At 26.3% G+C, this 16,821-nt stretch overlaps 1 protein-coding gene across 2 annotated transcripts; it reads right to left on the reverse strand.

Moving 5' to 3' along the window:
• Positions 1 to 4,053: 4,053 nt before the first annotated feature.
• LOC132918386 (protein singed wings 2) lies at positions 4,054 to 16,579 on the reverse strand. 2 transcript variants are annotated; one of them, XM_060979587.1, is made up of 10 exons: positions 16,448 to 16,579; positions 16,211 to 16,375; positions 14,216 to 14,378; positions 8,182 to 8,341; positions 7,945 to 8,102; positions 6,476 to 6,667; positions 5,434 to 5,592; positions 5,260 to 5,370; positions 5,099 to 5,188; positions 4,054 to 4,591 (listed from the first exon to the last, which is right to left on the reverse strand). In XM_060979587.1, exons 1-10 carry the CDS (start codon positions 16,474 to 16,476, stop codon positions 4,409 to 4,411), a joined length of 1,410 nt encoding a protein of 469 aa, XP_060835570.1. In that variant the 5' UTR covers positions 16,477 to 16,579; the 3' UTR covers positions 4,054 to 4,408. The 2 variants fall into 2 exon arrangements, with proteins under 2 accessions (XP_060835570.1, XP_060835571.1); XM_060979588.1 differs by having other exon boundaries at positions 16,207 to 16,375.
• Positions 16,580 to 16,821: the final 242 nt, after the last annotated feature.

Raw genomic sequence — 16,821 nt, forward strand, 5'->3', positions numbered from 1 at the left:
TAACTGATGAAAATGTTGAAAATATAATCTCAGGTACACGTACACTGAACATTAATAAAATACAATAAAATGTATGTATATGAAATAAAGGATAATAATATTAATGGGAATATTTTGTTTATAGGATATTTGTAATATGGGGATAATTTTAACATGGGATATGTTGAAGACCCACCATTAGAACTCCAACATGACAGCATGTTTGTGTATATTTAACATTTTAACCTCAGTTCAAGTAACAACTTGTCATTTTTATTATTCTCAATAGAACGTGTATTTAAAATAGGTACTATATAAGTCTATAACAATAACGATTACGGGGTGTCGAAGTAGTTTGAGTGATGGATTTGTTGAAAAAATATATTTATTACCGAATGATAAAAAAAAATATGATTAATGATCGAAAATTGAAATAGGTACAAATTGCAAACACGAAAGTGATATTTAACCAGTACCACGATGACGTATAATCATGACATAGGATGAGTTTAATTGTATACGGTGAAACCCATAAAAGATTAGGGCAGTTCGATGACCTGTCGGAAATTGATACTTTGAATAAATAAATCTAGAGCGAATACCTAGAAAAACAGACTTGATATGACTTGGTGGATTATGTTTCATGATCAGTTAATTTAACGGAAATATGAATTACAAACAAACAAACAATATTTACTTTAAGCGCTGTTGATTATTAATAACAAAATCAGTTTTTTTCGATGTATGTACTGTTTTAAAATGAATTCAAACCTTTGACGATTGAAATGTTAAATAATTGAACATTTGTTTTTTTAGCAGTTATTAATAACAATAATATAATTTAACCAACACTCTTATTTTAATAAACACTAAATTTCATATAAATGTTGTCAAAATTTGAACTTCAAAAAACAATAATTGTTATTGGAACTTAAAATATAATTGATTCTATTATACTTCTAATTGCTATTTTATTTTAAAATGTTGACATATTATTCTTCTCGTATTATCATTTTCTATATATAATTATTGAATACCTATTAACATTGATTATTGAATTATTGAATATACATATATATATATTCTATAATCAGTGCTATTAAATACTAACCAACCATATTACTAATGGAAGTATAATATATATGAATTAAAAGATATCCATCTTCGCTCAGTATCGATTTTCGTATAAATATCCATTACAGTGACCTCCTCAATGATACTTGTTATAAGACTAGTAACTACTATAATAGTAAGTTCCTGAAAATTTTTTATTTCTTATATCATAATTTACACTTAATTTGAAACGTAAATAACATAACTTTTTTTTTTTGAATAAAATATAAAAATAAATAATTTTTTAATTTAGCCAAAAAACAAACTTTAATCCAACGATTTCCAAAGAGCATAAAAAAAAATAACGGTAAAATTATTGGAATTACATGTCCAGTTTATTGGGACATTAAATTTACTGAATTTATTGAACTATAATTTATAAATAACCTTTTTTGATGTATAAAAAACATACAGTGAGATATTTGTTATCTTTTATCAATCCATTAACATGGGAACCCATTGGAGGGAGAAGCTAGACGGGGCACTTTCCATTTCCCCTGAAAAATAATATAATCCATATTATATTATCCCTTTATTTAGCTAACACTTTAGAATTTTTTTATTTTGCCCCCACTCCTAAAATTTTACCTATAGTGGCCATATATCTATATATATTTACTTCATGATAATTGTAAATTTATTTTCTTAACATTATCCACTCAGAGTTATCTTTCTAATATGCAAGAATAGTCATTTTAAGTTTTCAAATGTAATACCATAACACCTTACCCCAATAGCTTACCCAAAATAGTGACCTATTTTTTTTTTATGTGCAAACAATATATGCGCTTTCTTGCCTTTTTTTTGAATAAATATTTAAGTCACTGACTGAAATAAGAGAAGCGCGTTGAATCTAATCGTAGGTATCTAATCGTAAAATAGTTAAATTATTAATATGAATAAATTGTGTTAAAATGTAGAAAAGGAAAAAATCTTACCATGTACATTATACATAAACATTATAAAATACATTTTATAAAAAATGTATTTCTCGTATTTTAGATTTTTTTTTTTTAATTTCAATAATTTTGTGTAACAGTAAAACTTTATTTTTTCTGTCGACCCAATTTCGTGTAATATTTTGAGTTTTTTAAATGTAATTTTATATACTGATTCTCAATTTTGAGCAGTAATACAATTGAATCGATTACACAAACAATTTATGTATACAAACACCTGCCATAATGTCATCTTATGAAAACTTCTCGCTAGAAACATCATGTAGGTACTACAACGTCAAGCAAAATATATTGATTTGATACAAATCTCTACTAGTAATAACTATATTTTGAGGTCTATGAAATTAGGATCCGAAATTATAAATGTTTGATTCAAGTTTTCTCAATACCTAGTTAGGAAGTCATTTGTAAGCATTTGTTAACTAATAATTTATAAGATCAACTATTTTTAATTATCCACAAAAGTTTAAATTACGGCCAACTTTTTTAAAATCTAGGCTTTTTGTTATTTCCAAGTTTTCAATCGTTCAAAAAATGTTGTACATACATGTTGTAAGTATCTGTTAGCGTATATTCAAAATTTCAAACTTATTTAACTAAAGTTTGAAATCAAAATTTTAATTAATGATAAAAAAAGTATTGTAGATATTTAATGTATATACTTATATAATTTTAAATAATTTTTTTTCTTTAACCGTGATCAAATGAATAAAGATTATTTTTAAGTTTTCAAATTGTGTACTTATAAATGATTGTATTTCATCTATATTAACGTGTATTCGCACTGAAAGGTTTGTTTTCCAGAAGCTTGATTAATTGCCTATGTCTACTAAAGTAGTCTCTCTCCCCTTCCCCCACGAATAAGTTAAATCGATTCGAAAAATTTGCTTGTAAAGTGGTTTGTAGCTTATACCATTTCTAATTATGTAAAATTGTTTATTTTTCAAAAAACATGAGCAAGTTAACAAAGATAAGTTAGTTTTAACTGCTAAAATAATTCATTGGGGACGTATAATATTGCCTAATATTTTATTTTATTTTAGATCAATTGAAATCGTTCAGAAAATTGTAAAAATAAAAACAAGAACATTTTCTGTGAATTTATAAATCTACGTCTCCTTTTCTCTTTTATTAGAGTCAAAAATCTTTAGCTAATGGATACATGTTTTTAAAATAGATATCTATTCATTGACTTTCGATATTATAACATTTATAGTTTTGCAAGATATTTATATTGAAAAAAATGAATAATTAATAACTATAGATATTTTAAAACATTTTTGAAATTTTTTTATAACATTTCGTTATTTTTTATACATCAATAATTTGGTTATTTAAATGTATTTTCAAATATTTATTCGTAAAATTCATTTTTATATTTTACTTTTTAGATTAAACACAAATACAAAAGCTATATAGTTTACTCAACTCCACTCAAAATCAACTTTCTTATCTAGAATATATTACGGTCACTTTAATTTTTTTAATTTAATACAACAATAGTTTTCCCCAATAGGTCATCTTAAGAGTTGCTGAATTTTCACTATGTGAACGATGTCATCATTTCCACTTTTCTTACAATATAATTTTATTTTTTAATTAAAATATGATAAGCCTGTTGAATTTTTCGGTTTGTTATCACATTTAAAAATAGCTATGCCATTAATATGTACTAAGTAATGTGTTAAGCTGTTGAGGATGAAATAACAAAACGTTACCTAAAAGCGATTGGAATGGTTCAGAGTTGCCTGATACCTACACATTCAGCAATACATAATATATAAAATGTGTTTCACGTATTTTTGTGTTATATTTAATTTCAGCACTTTTGTGTGTAGAAACAGAGCAAAGCTCTCTTTTTTTCTGTCGACCAGACATTTATAATATTTGGATTTTTTTTACAAATTAAACATCGGGTCTCATTTATGCTGACGAGTATGTGGAACAGCAGAAAGTGTAGCAAATAAAAATGTTAATTAAAAACAAAACAAAAAAATACACACACGTTTAATGCTGTATATTTTTTTCATCATCAACATTGAAGAACAAATTATTAAATTAATTTTGTAAAAAAAAAAAAAAAACAATATATCGTTGTCATCAGAATTCGAACTCCATCCAAATGGAAAACATTAATTAATGTTTTGTGACCAATCACAGCATATTTTTTTCATACCTATACCTACTAATTATTGTGTAAATTGTTTACGCTGCAGTGTATTTTAAGATTTTAAAGGAGTTTTTAACAAACAAATATGTTTATTAAAATACAATTAATAAAACATATACAAGAACATATTACATTCAAATTTTATATGAAAATTATTAAAACACAACATTTACCACTTTTTATAAGTTTATGGTAATAATGTTATAATCCTAGGTAATCTGCCATATTTTTTATACATAATATAATCGTAAATAAACTTTAAAATGATAACTACTATCAAACTAGCCAACAGCACATTCAAACTATCCCAAAAATTCACCATGTCCGTCGCAGAGTTTCTGCACAATGTATTCCGGGGAAGATCGTGAATCTAAAATACGTTAAATTTTATTTTTTAATATAATTGTTTTTAATTATTAAATGTATTATACTTAATGCTTAATGTGTTAAATCTAAAAGTTTTATTTGAACTTATAAGTATATTAAAATTCAAAATTTAAATAATTTATTTACCTAATTGTTGTTTGTTAATTTTGGTATATATTATTTATTTTCATAAGTAAGATTATGAAAATGTCAAATTTATGTATACATGAAAAACAAAAAGCTTTACTTTCTAAGTTTTATCATACAATTATATGGATTACATATTTTCTTTTACCCTAGTTTGATTTTAAACATATTTTATATTTTTTATTGCATTATAATTTGAACAAGGAATACCCAAAAAAAAAATAAATCTGCAACTAGTACGTCAATTTTCGAACTCATATAATATAGCCATACCAGTGTTTAATACTTCTTACGTTACCTATCAGGTCGTAAATTTTAATTAAATATAATGAAATAATTACACAATTTTTGCAAAAGCACTTACTGGAGTTAAGTAATATTCATCATTTTGCTGGTATGAACATTTTATATCTGATAAGTCCATTATCAGTGATTGATATTTAATTAAAAAGTCCTTAAAAAATCCCAAAAGTATAAAAACAAAAGTTACATAAAAACGTATGAACAATTTTTATGTGAATATACCTGGAAAGCTGGAGCAAACAAACAATTGCAACGCCAAGGATTAGCACCTAAATAAAGTTGAACGATGTTACGATTTCGCTGGAACGCATTATCTAATGCATAAGTCGGTACCTTTAATAAAATAATATGTGTAAGACAGTTAATTTATTTCATAAAAAAAAAATCATCACAAACATTAGTCAAATTGTTTCCTTTCAAACTCATAACTCTGCAATGTGACAACCAATGTGATCCTTCTAATATGCTTATTGAACTAATCCGATTGTAGTCCAAATGAATGTCCAAAAGTTTTATGTAATAGCGATTGGTAAGCAAATCGTCCAATGTAGATATCTAAATTTACCAATAATTGTTACCATTTATAATAGGATATAGTACAAAACACGCTGTTAATTTATTACGATATTATCCCTTATACCCTTGGGTATTTATTACTATATTTAAGCCGATTTCCAATACACGATTCCTCGTTTACAACAATACATGGGCTTAAAAATTGTATAAGACTAATATTATTTTTCAACGTTAACTATTAATGAGATTTTTTTGTGATAAGCTATTTATTTTCCAAATTCGAAGGTCAATACCAACAAACTGTATTTTTAAAATAGAAGAAAATAATTAGTTGATTGATATTGACATAACATCAATATATTATGTACAATAATAATATAATATATTTTGTTTATTTATTTATTTAACAAACTAGGTTCTCTATAAAATTATCGCACAGATATGTATGTTTATGCAAACTGTTCTAATTAAAAAAATAAAATATATCCTCTTTATTCACTTATTAAATCGATAAAGAGATAAATTGAAAAAGTTTATTTTCGCTATAGTTACATAATATCATTATTGCTTTTTTATTTTGTTTTTTATTCCCCAATTCTAAAGTTTTCTGATAACGTTAAATTATAACTACATTAGAACACTAGTATCACTCATCACTATAAGCATGACAATAATATATTGATTGTCCTAGAGTTATATGTATATTTAGATAGATTTATTTAATAGATTCTATTATCTACCTATTATACGTACATATATAACAACACTTTACGTAAAATAATGTTTATATGTTTCTAACCGGTTCGGCTTCGGAAGTTTGGTGACAAATGTGTTTGAATAATATTAAAATATTATTATACTGTACGATTGTATATTTATATAGTAATTATTACTAATATAACGTTTTCAAAACATATTTTACCTTATTGCCTTGGACTAATAGCGTTGTGGTATTGTGTGGAAGTATTTTTGGTAACATTTTCAAATCTCTATAACTGCAATCCACTGTTATCACTGGATGTAAGTAAAACGATGCACCTCTACCACGCACTACGTTGTCCAACGTACAGACACAATAGTCAGGAGGACTGCTAGGACACTCTTTCTCCAAATCCTGAAGGAACGCATACATTTTATGCTTGTAAGTTTCGTTTTTTTATTTTTTTTTCCCCATATTTAATCATATGTAGGTGTTTAAGTGTGATTATAAAAATAAATTAAAATAAACTTTCATGGACTCGACGTAATTTCAGGCCTAAATATAGCTGAATTAAATATTTTTATTAAAAACGTTACATGTATCTATTAATATTTATATGTTAATATAAACATTTATGTATACAATAAATGATTAAAAAAAGTTTCTGTTTTTATTAGAAAAAATAACTTAGAACTTTTGATTGTATTTATAAAAAAAAATGTACAACTATGTCATTTCAGATGACGACTGCATCTAAGTTCCGTCCAATAAAAAAAAAAATGTAATTTAAAAATATACTACTTCCGTCCAGAGTTTTTTTTAATGAGTACCTATACTAATTATGTACTGTGTCAAACATTTAATTATTCCAGTACATGTTCCTCTTGTATGTTATTTTATATTATAATATAGGTAATAGGTATATACAAAATGTACAACTTAATAACGTCGACAATCGAATATAATAATATTATATTATTTAGAAATAAAAATAATATAATTTCAGTTATGGCTCTAAATAATTGAATTTAACAATATAATATCATTAAGAAATAATTTGAAATAAAGATAATATAATTTCAGTTAACTAAACCAAATAAACTATATTATAGTCGTTATTTGTGCGTATCCGTGTCATTTAATATAATATTATAAATGAATAATACCTATGCACAGTGAAAAAGGTAAAATTTTCATTTATTTAAAATAAATTTAAATGTTGTTTTCACAAAGAATTGAATAACAATATTCAACGCCGGAAGTGTATTCAAAAACAATGCAAAGCATATATAAAAAACGGTAAGATAACTAAATTTATAATAATTAAGTTTTTATAATAAGGTATAGGTACTTAAAATAATTTTTTACTTACAAATATTGCAGTAGTTACACTTCTTTTTTGATTAAGAATGGAATTAGTATATACATTTTTTAACTGGGACGGAATTGGTGTGTAACTTTTTTTTAATCTGAACGGAATTGGTATGTACCTTTTTTTAATCTGGACAGAATTAGTGTAAAAACAAGTTCTTAGGACGGAACTCGGATACAGCCCAGATGACACACCTATTCCGTAATTACCTTGCCGCTATATTAATTCTATGAACTTTAAATTCAAATTATTATTAAATTTCATATAATATCAAATAAACGTATAAAAAATTCTTATCTTAATTATTAATATAACATACACTTAATAGCCGCAATACAGGGATCACGGGTTTTCCGATGTATTTATATCCACCACAAGTCATGCGGTTGAAATCCATCACTTTGAAAGTCAACGGATCTTTTGATACATGAAGCTGAAGTAACCAAAATAAATCATTTTTACAAAACCAAAAGTCTCCTAAAAGATAAACAATTTCATTTTATGATGATAAAACGATGAAAATATTTAATAAGTACATAATTAACGCGTTACTCACCGGCTAACCAAATTTGTTTCAATTTCGGTAAGTATTCCGTTGTAGGCGAGTATAAATGATTGAGTTTATTGTAACTCAAATCCAAGACTTCCAAAGACGTTAAGTACTTAAATGTACTGTACTTAACACGCTCAAGGTTCAAATGGGATAAATTTAAAGTCTACAATAAATTAACGTACAAATTTAAATTATGCATTCATTTATTCATTTCGTTTTAAAATATTGTAAAAATACATTCTATTTTACTATCATCACTAGTTTTAAACACTACCTACCTACACCATATAAATTTAATACTTTATATGAAAGCCCATTATGGTAAGCTTCCCATAATCACACATGCATGTATCATAATGTGCCATGCACTCGTTAGTTTTAATATTAATACCCAATTTTAATATAAAGCTGTAAATAAAAACCAAATATCGTAATATTTATTTGATAATTCAACTACATAATATAACATTTACATTTACAAATCGAAATCTACTAAGTAACAGCTAATTAAAGGTAGTCAAGTAATTGTTATAAGTAACCATTAGAAATAGTAAAAAATAAAAAATAAAAAAATAAAATTAGATATACTAAAACAACCAACCCTTGTATACCTATATGATGAGTGCATCTAACTTCATAAGTTAAGGTAGCTTATATACTCATGAAAAAATATAATTTAAATAGGTTAACAAAATATTTAAGACTATCGATAAAAATAAATCTATTTTAATATATAAATAAATATTTTATTTCGCACCACATCACATTATTTTGTATTTGATTAATACATGGTTTAATTTCCATTGTCATTCAAAAAAGCATTTACCACTTTTTATATATAATATATTAACTCAAACTAAATAAGTTACTCATTATCATGTAACCCACATACTTGTCTTATCTATCTGTATACACAAATAAAATACGCTTTGATGTATAATTTTTATATTATATGAGATAAAATTAATTGTAAAAATATAATATTATATTATGTAGGTACTTCAAAATAATTAATGAGATAAGAAGACAAGTCCTTACAATTTATACATACAAATATTGTAAGGCACATACAACTATAAAAGCACTGATTTAAAAGAAAATAAACGGTAAATAAATGTATTATAGTAGTAGATTTAATATTTATATATTATATTCGAAGAACCCAAGATGGAAACTTGATTATTATTTTTATAATTTACTAGGTAGTATTTTTTATTCGAAAAAGGAATAAGAAGAAGAGCTCTGTGATTATTAATCATCATTAAAATAATATAGCACTTACCTATTTAAGTTTAACACAAATTAAAGGAATAAAATCACTGAACTAAATACAAATAAAAAAAATAAAATACATATGTGTATTTAGTTCAGTGGATAAAATATGCATATTTAAACAAGTATACAATTATCCATTTAACATGTTACACTCATTTTTTCAGTCAATTATTGTGATTCTGAAAAACCCCCAGCACTTAAACTGATAAAAAAATATTCCAATTCAAAATTGTCTTGTTACAGCGTTACACGCATTTAATTTATTATTTTTTTTATGCAATCGTAATCAAATCTTGTCGAGTTATATGAATTCTAGATCCAGACAAATACTATTTGAATTATTTTTCTATTGTTATGGTCCTGTGTGTAAGTTTTGATGAATGAAAATGAAAATAATATCTCAAAACAAACTGTTGAAAAATAATAATTGTACCTATAGAATATAATATGATACAAGTGAGCTTGTAGTTGTGATAAGTTGTGACGAGTAAGAAATTTGTTTTGAATCGTAAATTAACTACGTAAATGCTCAGCCGTGTAGTAATTATGTTTCATTTTTCAACGCCATAAATAAAATTGGACTCGCAAGGTGGAAGTCCCGGACAAATGAATTTTAAAACAGGTCTAATAAGGAAAAAGTAAAGTACATACCCAACTTAATGATACTATACAGTTAACGACATACAACGTTGCGAGACGACAAGAACCCGAGTTAACTGATGGGGAGAATAGTGTTTTCTATTTGTCCATTAATAAATTGTTATTTTTATGCGCATAAATAACGTACCTATTGTATTTTTTTTCCTAACGATCAATTTCTAAAGAACGCATAATTTTAGCAAAATATATACAAGACGATTTAATTCCAAATGCGCGTCAATCTCAGTGAACACAACAAATTATAAAAGTTGTCCGTGATACGAACATTTTATACATTTTAAAAGATGAACCGTCTCAAATAGATCTGTTATCTCATAAATATTTCCAGATATTTCATTAACTAAAGCATCTTCCGATCATAAACAATTATAAAAAAAATTCCTTTGCAAAATTGATACTAAAAACAACAATAACTCTTCATAGTTCATTACCATAAATTTATAACATTTTATCTCAAATTGTTTCAGTCTTAAATTCTACTATTAGCCCACTAATTTTCCTTCTATCATCAGTTCTAAATACATACTTCTTACCAAAGGTGCTATCTCTAACCAATCATTATCCATAAACTCATTAATAAATCCGCAATCGCAATCTGTTTTTATTTTATTATATTTTGTTCGTAATTTATCTGATTACTGTTATATAACTCGTATTTAATATATACAATTACTTTTGTTCAAAAATGTTTCATTTATGTAGCACATTACCATATTATAATAAATGTATTGATAAAAATCAGACATAGTTTTTTTCTATACAATAGCCGCAGTAGATGGTTTATTTTTAATTAAAAATATGTTCAATTATAATACAAATTGTTCGGATATGTAAAAATAACTCTCTATCAAAAACTGATTTTTAATGAAATTCTCATGAAAATTATTTCCATATGGTTTTGAAGAAGTTTTTATGTTTACTAGAAAAATCCATCTACCTAATACGTTTAGATACATTTTGAAGTGATTACGTTTTTCGAACAAAAATGAACTCAAGATGCTCTTTATTACACTATGACGTGTAAACAATCTATCTACGGGTATATAACGCAAACTGTAATACATTATCTCTTTCTGTATATCCATTACGTAGTTTATTGAAAAAAACCAACAAAATAAAGAAATATGACCAACCCGTACGAATATTGGGGAAAAACGAATGGTTACAAGAAAAACTTAGGATAGTTACTTATCTAATAGTCTATTATTTGACCTTTTGACCACGTGGCCAAATAACCATGTTACAAAAAAAAATTTCTAAAACCCATAAGCTCGATGATTTTTATTCACACTGCCTTCTGTAGCACATAAACATAATAATGTATGCCATACGTATTACACATTTGAATACATATTTTTAATACAAGTAAGTAGCTAGGTACCTACCAACAGACTGTTATCCTATTTACTTGATGAAAATTCATAATTTTATTTAAAATGTAATTTATATACATACCTGCATAAAGTAAAAGCTCTACAGTTATTTGGATATATTTTAGATGTTTAAGGAACACTTGATCAATAAATAAAGATAAATTTATTTTAATTTTTAAAATTTGAGTTTAAAATAATATATACCAACATTTTGATTATAATCGTAAATTTTTAAATTAATAAAATACAATTCTCCAATATATTAATTTTAAAAATGTCACTGATAGGGTCAAACCATAGACATATTAATATGTTTATGGGTCAAACACTGTAATAGCGTAATGTACTTAGGGTTCCTACAGTACCTACAGTTCATGAATATACATAACTATCGCTGCTGTAATAGTTTTAATAGTACCTAATAATTTTTTTCACGCTCTAATATACGCTCATAGAATGGTTTTAATAAATACATATTTATTGATTTAATAATTTAATTGACACGCACAAAATGAGCATAATTTATTATAAGGTCAGTGATTCTAAGAATTAAGTAATGGCGGCCAATGGTAGTGGACAAATATGTCGGGGAGACTGAACATTTAAATTTATATTATATAATATAACTATTATAACTAATAAAACAGGGCGCGGGGTAAAACTTAGAGACGCAGCGTAATGCGTACAATGACGTGGCGGGTGATAATGCCATGCCGGCGATGTACAATGAAATAGAACCCAATTTCAAATGTTTCAATACTTTCATTATCTAATGTCTATAAACGATGGCTAATACCGCAACACACAGTCCTGACAACGCATATTATGACTGAAACGGTCAGCCAGCTGTTTCACTCAACTGGCGACCAGCGTCGTTACCTTAAAAACCCAAAAATCCGTCGAAATTAATAAATTAAGTGGCTACTTTAATCATATTATAAAAAAATACGCTTTTTCTATTCAGATCAAAATATAATCGTATTATTATTGTTATGTATTTCTCATTCTAATTATTTATTAGTAACTTTTATAAATATTTTATGGGAAAACTCGGTTTCAGAGTATCCCCAGACTCTGGAGGGGCCGCCTGGAATTAGGATTCGGATCAAGATTAACAATAGGTAAATTCCAATATTGATCCTTTGAAACACAATAGTATACCTACATATCATTGTGTACCACTACAGTAATCTTTTACAATCACTACTAAATTAGTTACCTATGCCAAAACAAACCGTTACATATTATTTTACATTTAATACCTACAAAGCATTAAATTTCGTCTGATAATAAAATTTAAAGAAGGAAATTAAACTGTTTATTTTTAACAGACAATCGGTGTTTTTTCTATATCCTTCAATAATAATGAAATACAGAAAACAGAGGAAAAGATAGAAAAAATAGAAAAATTAATGGTCTACAAAATTTGTCTCATTAAAATACACTCGTTTAGTTCAGTTTCGAAAGTGGATATATTAAGTGTAGAAGATACTCTCTATAGATATATCTACCAACGTCAGTTTTATGATAAATTATAACGTTAAGTAACTTTTTACATGATGGTATTAACATAAATTATACAAACTAACTTTAATTACTTTACAGGCCATACTATTGTTATATTAAACAGACATATATATATATATATTGACATTCGCTTGGTAGCTGATCTACCGGCCCTTTCTTAAGTTTATTAAGTGACCTACCAGACCTTAATACGGTTTAGTAATTTATAATAAATTTTACCGAACTATTTTTGGTACTAATTTCGATTTATAAATAATAATATCGACGCGTAAGGCCAATTTAAAGTATGTTGTACCTAATTAAATACCTATATATTCACATACTTATTAGATGTACGATGTATTCAAAATAGTCAATTATTTGAAGAAAAAAAATAATAGACCCTAAAGCTGGCGGGAACACGCCATTTACTATTCAATGTATGTGGTCCATATTAAAAATGAAAACGTTGCGAAAAATGTATGACATACATCTCCGGAAATGTTTCTCTTAATATTAAATTTTATAATAGTGAATAAAAAAACTAATTTTTATATTTCTGCATTAAATATTTAGATCACCTGCGAAACGAATAAATACATATGTATATAAGTATATTTAAAATATATATATATATATACATGATAAGCTTGTTGAGTAACAATAATAATGATGTTCATATTATTATATAATGTACATATAACTAAGGCTCGAAAGTTATAGGAGATTGCATAGTATTGAACATATAGATCTCGATTTATAGCAGACCATGCTAGAAATCTGAACTAATCAGTATTCTATAGTTTATTTTAAAATCGAAAATTTAAAATACATATTTTGCATGTTTCATCCATTTTAGGAAAAAGTACATATTTTATTGATTTTAATACGCATGTTAAGCATTTTTAATATTTTCTATTAAAAAATTGTATTTTTCTTAAACTATGTATATTAAATAACATTAGATATAAAACTCAATATTATTTTACGTAGGTATTTATCGTCATATCCATCAAATATTAACTAAAAATGTATTTATACATTTGTTTTTATGCATATTATTATCAACAATAAATGATTTTTTCAGAATTTTAAATAATATTTTTGCATATTTAAAATTTTTTCATGCATATTTTGCCTATTTTAACTTCTATAATTTTCAATCCTTACATATAACTATAAATTTAACATATGTGTTTATTTTTCATGACCGAGATAATTACCTTTAAGTTGTGTAAGAACTCCGGAAACTCGCCGACAATCTCTTTGATTTTGCTTTTGGTTATGGTCAATTTCACGAGTTTTGGGTAAAGGCGCAGCGACATGACTGGATCGAAGTGGTCCAACGGCCAATGACAAAGTGTAAGCATTTGAAATAAAAAATAACTGACAAACAGTGTTTCGAACACTAATTAAATGGCCTTACACATATTATATTACATAGTATTACTATGTATCTACTTTTTTCATAAATATTGATGTTGTTATTTCTTAAGTGCCTATATGCAGCGATGGGTAGTATTTCAATTAAACGTGATTGCAGTTAATTTTTAAAGTATTTTTAAGTAGATAATCGCTGTGCTGTACACTCAGAGTTGGGCATCATTCAAGTACAATTTTATTTAAATGGATAATATTTTAATCGAGTATTGAGTAAATTACTGTAAGTCTGTAATGCATATTGTACTACATTCGAATTAAATGTATACGGAAAACGAATCTGAGCGAAAATGATAAGTCTGTCAGCCTATATTACTTAAGTACATGTCATGTCTTATCTTTTTATCTATTTAAGACTTAAGTAATTTATTTCATTGTTACATTTAATTTTTACCGAATACAATGCATTTATTATATTATTCATGTTTAGTTTTTATAAAATTATATATTTATATAATTTATTATTATTATTAACTTTTGAGTCAATACCGCGTTGCCATAGAGTTGTGTGAATAAGTTCATAATAGGTAAAAATAAGTAATAGCTTAAAACTAATTTTAATGTTTAGAAAATATTTATATACACATAAAAGTTCCAAGCCCCTCGAATAATGTTTTTGTTACAAATAAGAAAATTTGTTTTCGAAACTTCAAACTTCAAATGTTTATAAGCGAATTGTGTTAGTTTATTATTTAAAAATGTTGGTTTCAGTGTGAAATTACTATCAGAAAATATATTGTTGTAAATTAAAGCATTTTTCTAATGCAAAAAATGTCTTTAAAAACAAAAGTAAAACCATATATCATTGTAAATTAAATCATTCATCAGAAAAAATTCGTACTTAACTAAACATTTGGTAAAATTTCAAGTAGGTAACTACTTATTGATTATTCCTTTTTGAATTACAATAAAACCTGATAAAACTATACTTTTGGTTTCTGTGAAAACAACAACGTATGGATATAATTTGAAGTAAAAAATATTTTCATGATTTCGACGCATTTCGTAACAAATTTGAACTTTAATACTTATAAAAAAATGTTGACTATCTTTTTTTTGATATATCATATCGCAGTAAGAATAACTTACGTAGAACCTTGTAATAAAACTTCAAGCTTTTTTCCCGCATACAAAAATTTTATCAAAAATAAATTTAAATATCTATAAATGGATAGCACAAAAAAAGAGTCCAAAAATGTTAGTGTAAATATATTTTGGAAGTCTACAGATTTTCATTATTAAATTACAACAAAAAAAAACAAAAACTTTTTTCTAATTTTTTTTTAACATTTTTTATTGAAATACTTTTTCAAGTACTGGCCTTTTTTACTTTTAACCAACTATATCCAACTTTCTACCAGAAACCAACTTCAACATTGAAAATCTTAGCATTTTTACCTCTCCTTGAGGTAACGCCGGACACAAAGAGAAAAACGAACATCAGCACAATTATTGTAAGACCAACCGACATATTCATCGCTCCATTCAGAACCTAATAGATATATACAATAATATCAGATATAGTATATCTTGTATTTTTCTCAAAAATTTAAAATGTACTTGATATTTCGGTACCCAAATTTGATGTTTTGTATTTAAAATACGTGAAATGGTGTATTTTTCCTATCTCTGCCTATAGGTACTTAATTTAAACAAATGAAATCAAAATGCCACCTTTAAAATCTCGTAAGCATCTCATATCATCGAAGGATTCGATACATGCGTAAATACCTATATGAGTGTAGGTATGTACGAATATTCACCCGCGACTTACTCACTCTTCGACCGAGTAGTCCTCGCGAAAACCACCACTACAAGCCACTCGATACCCATCCGTCTTGTTGACGCTCATGCATTTGTTCTGGGGCGTTGACGACGCGCACAATTCGCCTATTTTCGTACCCGCTGAAACGGTCCGGTACAACGACAGAACCGTGGCGGACCTGAAAGAAATTACACAAAATTACGCGCCTTCCGCTCGTGCTTTATTAATGGTGTCGGACGAAATAACTTACGTCAAAACAACCACGTGGAATGCGTCCATTTTCCTAGCGACGTTCCCGCCACAGACTATATGAAAAATGTCATACAGTCTCTGTGTTCCCGTCAAATACCTATCATCACGAGCGTCTAGTCAAAACGTCACGTGTAACGAATGCAACAACGACGAGATAAGGAGTATAGATTTACGATTCGGTAAACATAAACAATACCAGGTATAATGTTGTTTTAACAAACGGTAATTTATTGCTCGATCGTACCAAAAAATTATGGCAGACCGTACACACGTTTTAGACGTGTAGTAGGTACCTATCTAAGTATATTATATATTATCAGTAGCGCTTCAAAGCCCATCACAATAAGGCCAACGGTTTATGTCTTGTTTGTA

The sequence above is a fragment of the Rhopalosiphum padi genome, chromosome 1, assembly GCF_020882245.1.
Source record: "Rhopalosiphum padi isolate XX-2018 chromosome 1, ASM2088224v1, whole genome shotgun sequence".
NCBI classification, from domain to species: domain Eukaryota; kingdom Metazoa; phylum Arthropoda; class Insecta; order Hemiptera; family Aphididae; genus Rhopalosiphum; species Rhopalosiphum padi.

Coding starts and splice junctions, on each gene's coding strand:
- LOC132918386 (XM_060979587.1), bottom strand. CDS start 16,476: ATGGACGCATTCCACGTGGTTGTTTTGAC. Junction 14,379..16,210: donor GAGGACTACTCGGTCGAAGA/GTGAGTAAGTCG, acceptor ACTGTTTGTCAG/TTATTTTTTATTTCAAATGC. Junction 8,342..14,215: donor AGTTCTTACACAACTTAAAG/GTAATTATCTCG, acceptor AATTTATTGTAG/ACTTTAAATTTATCCCATTT.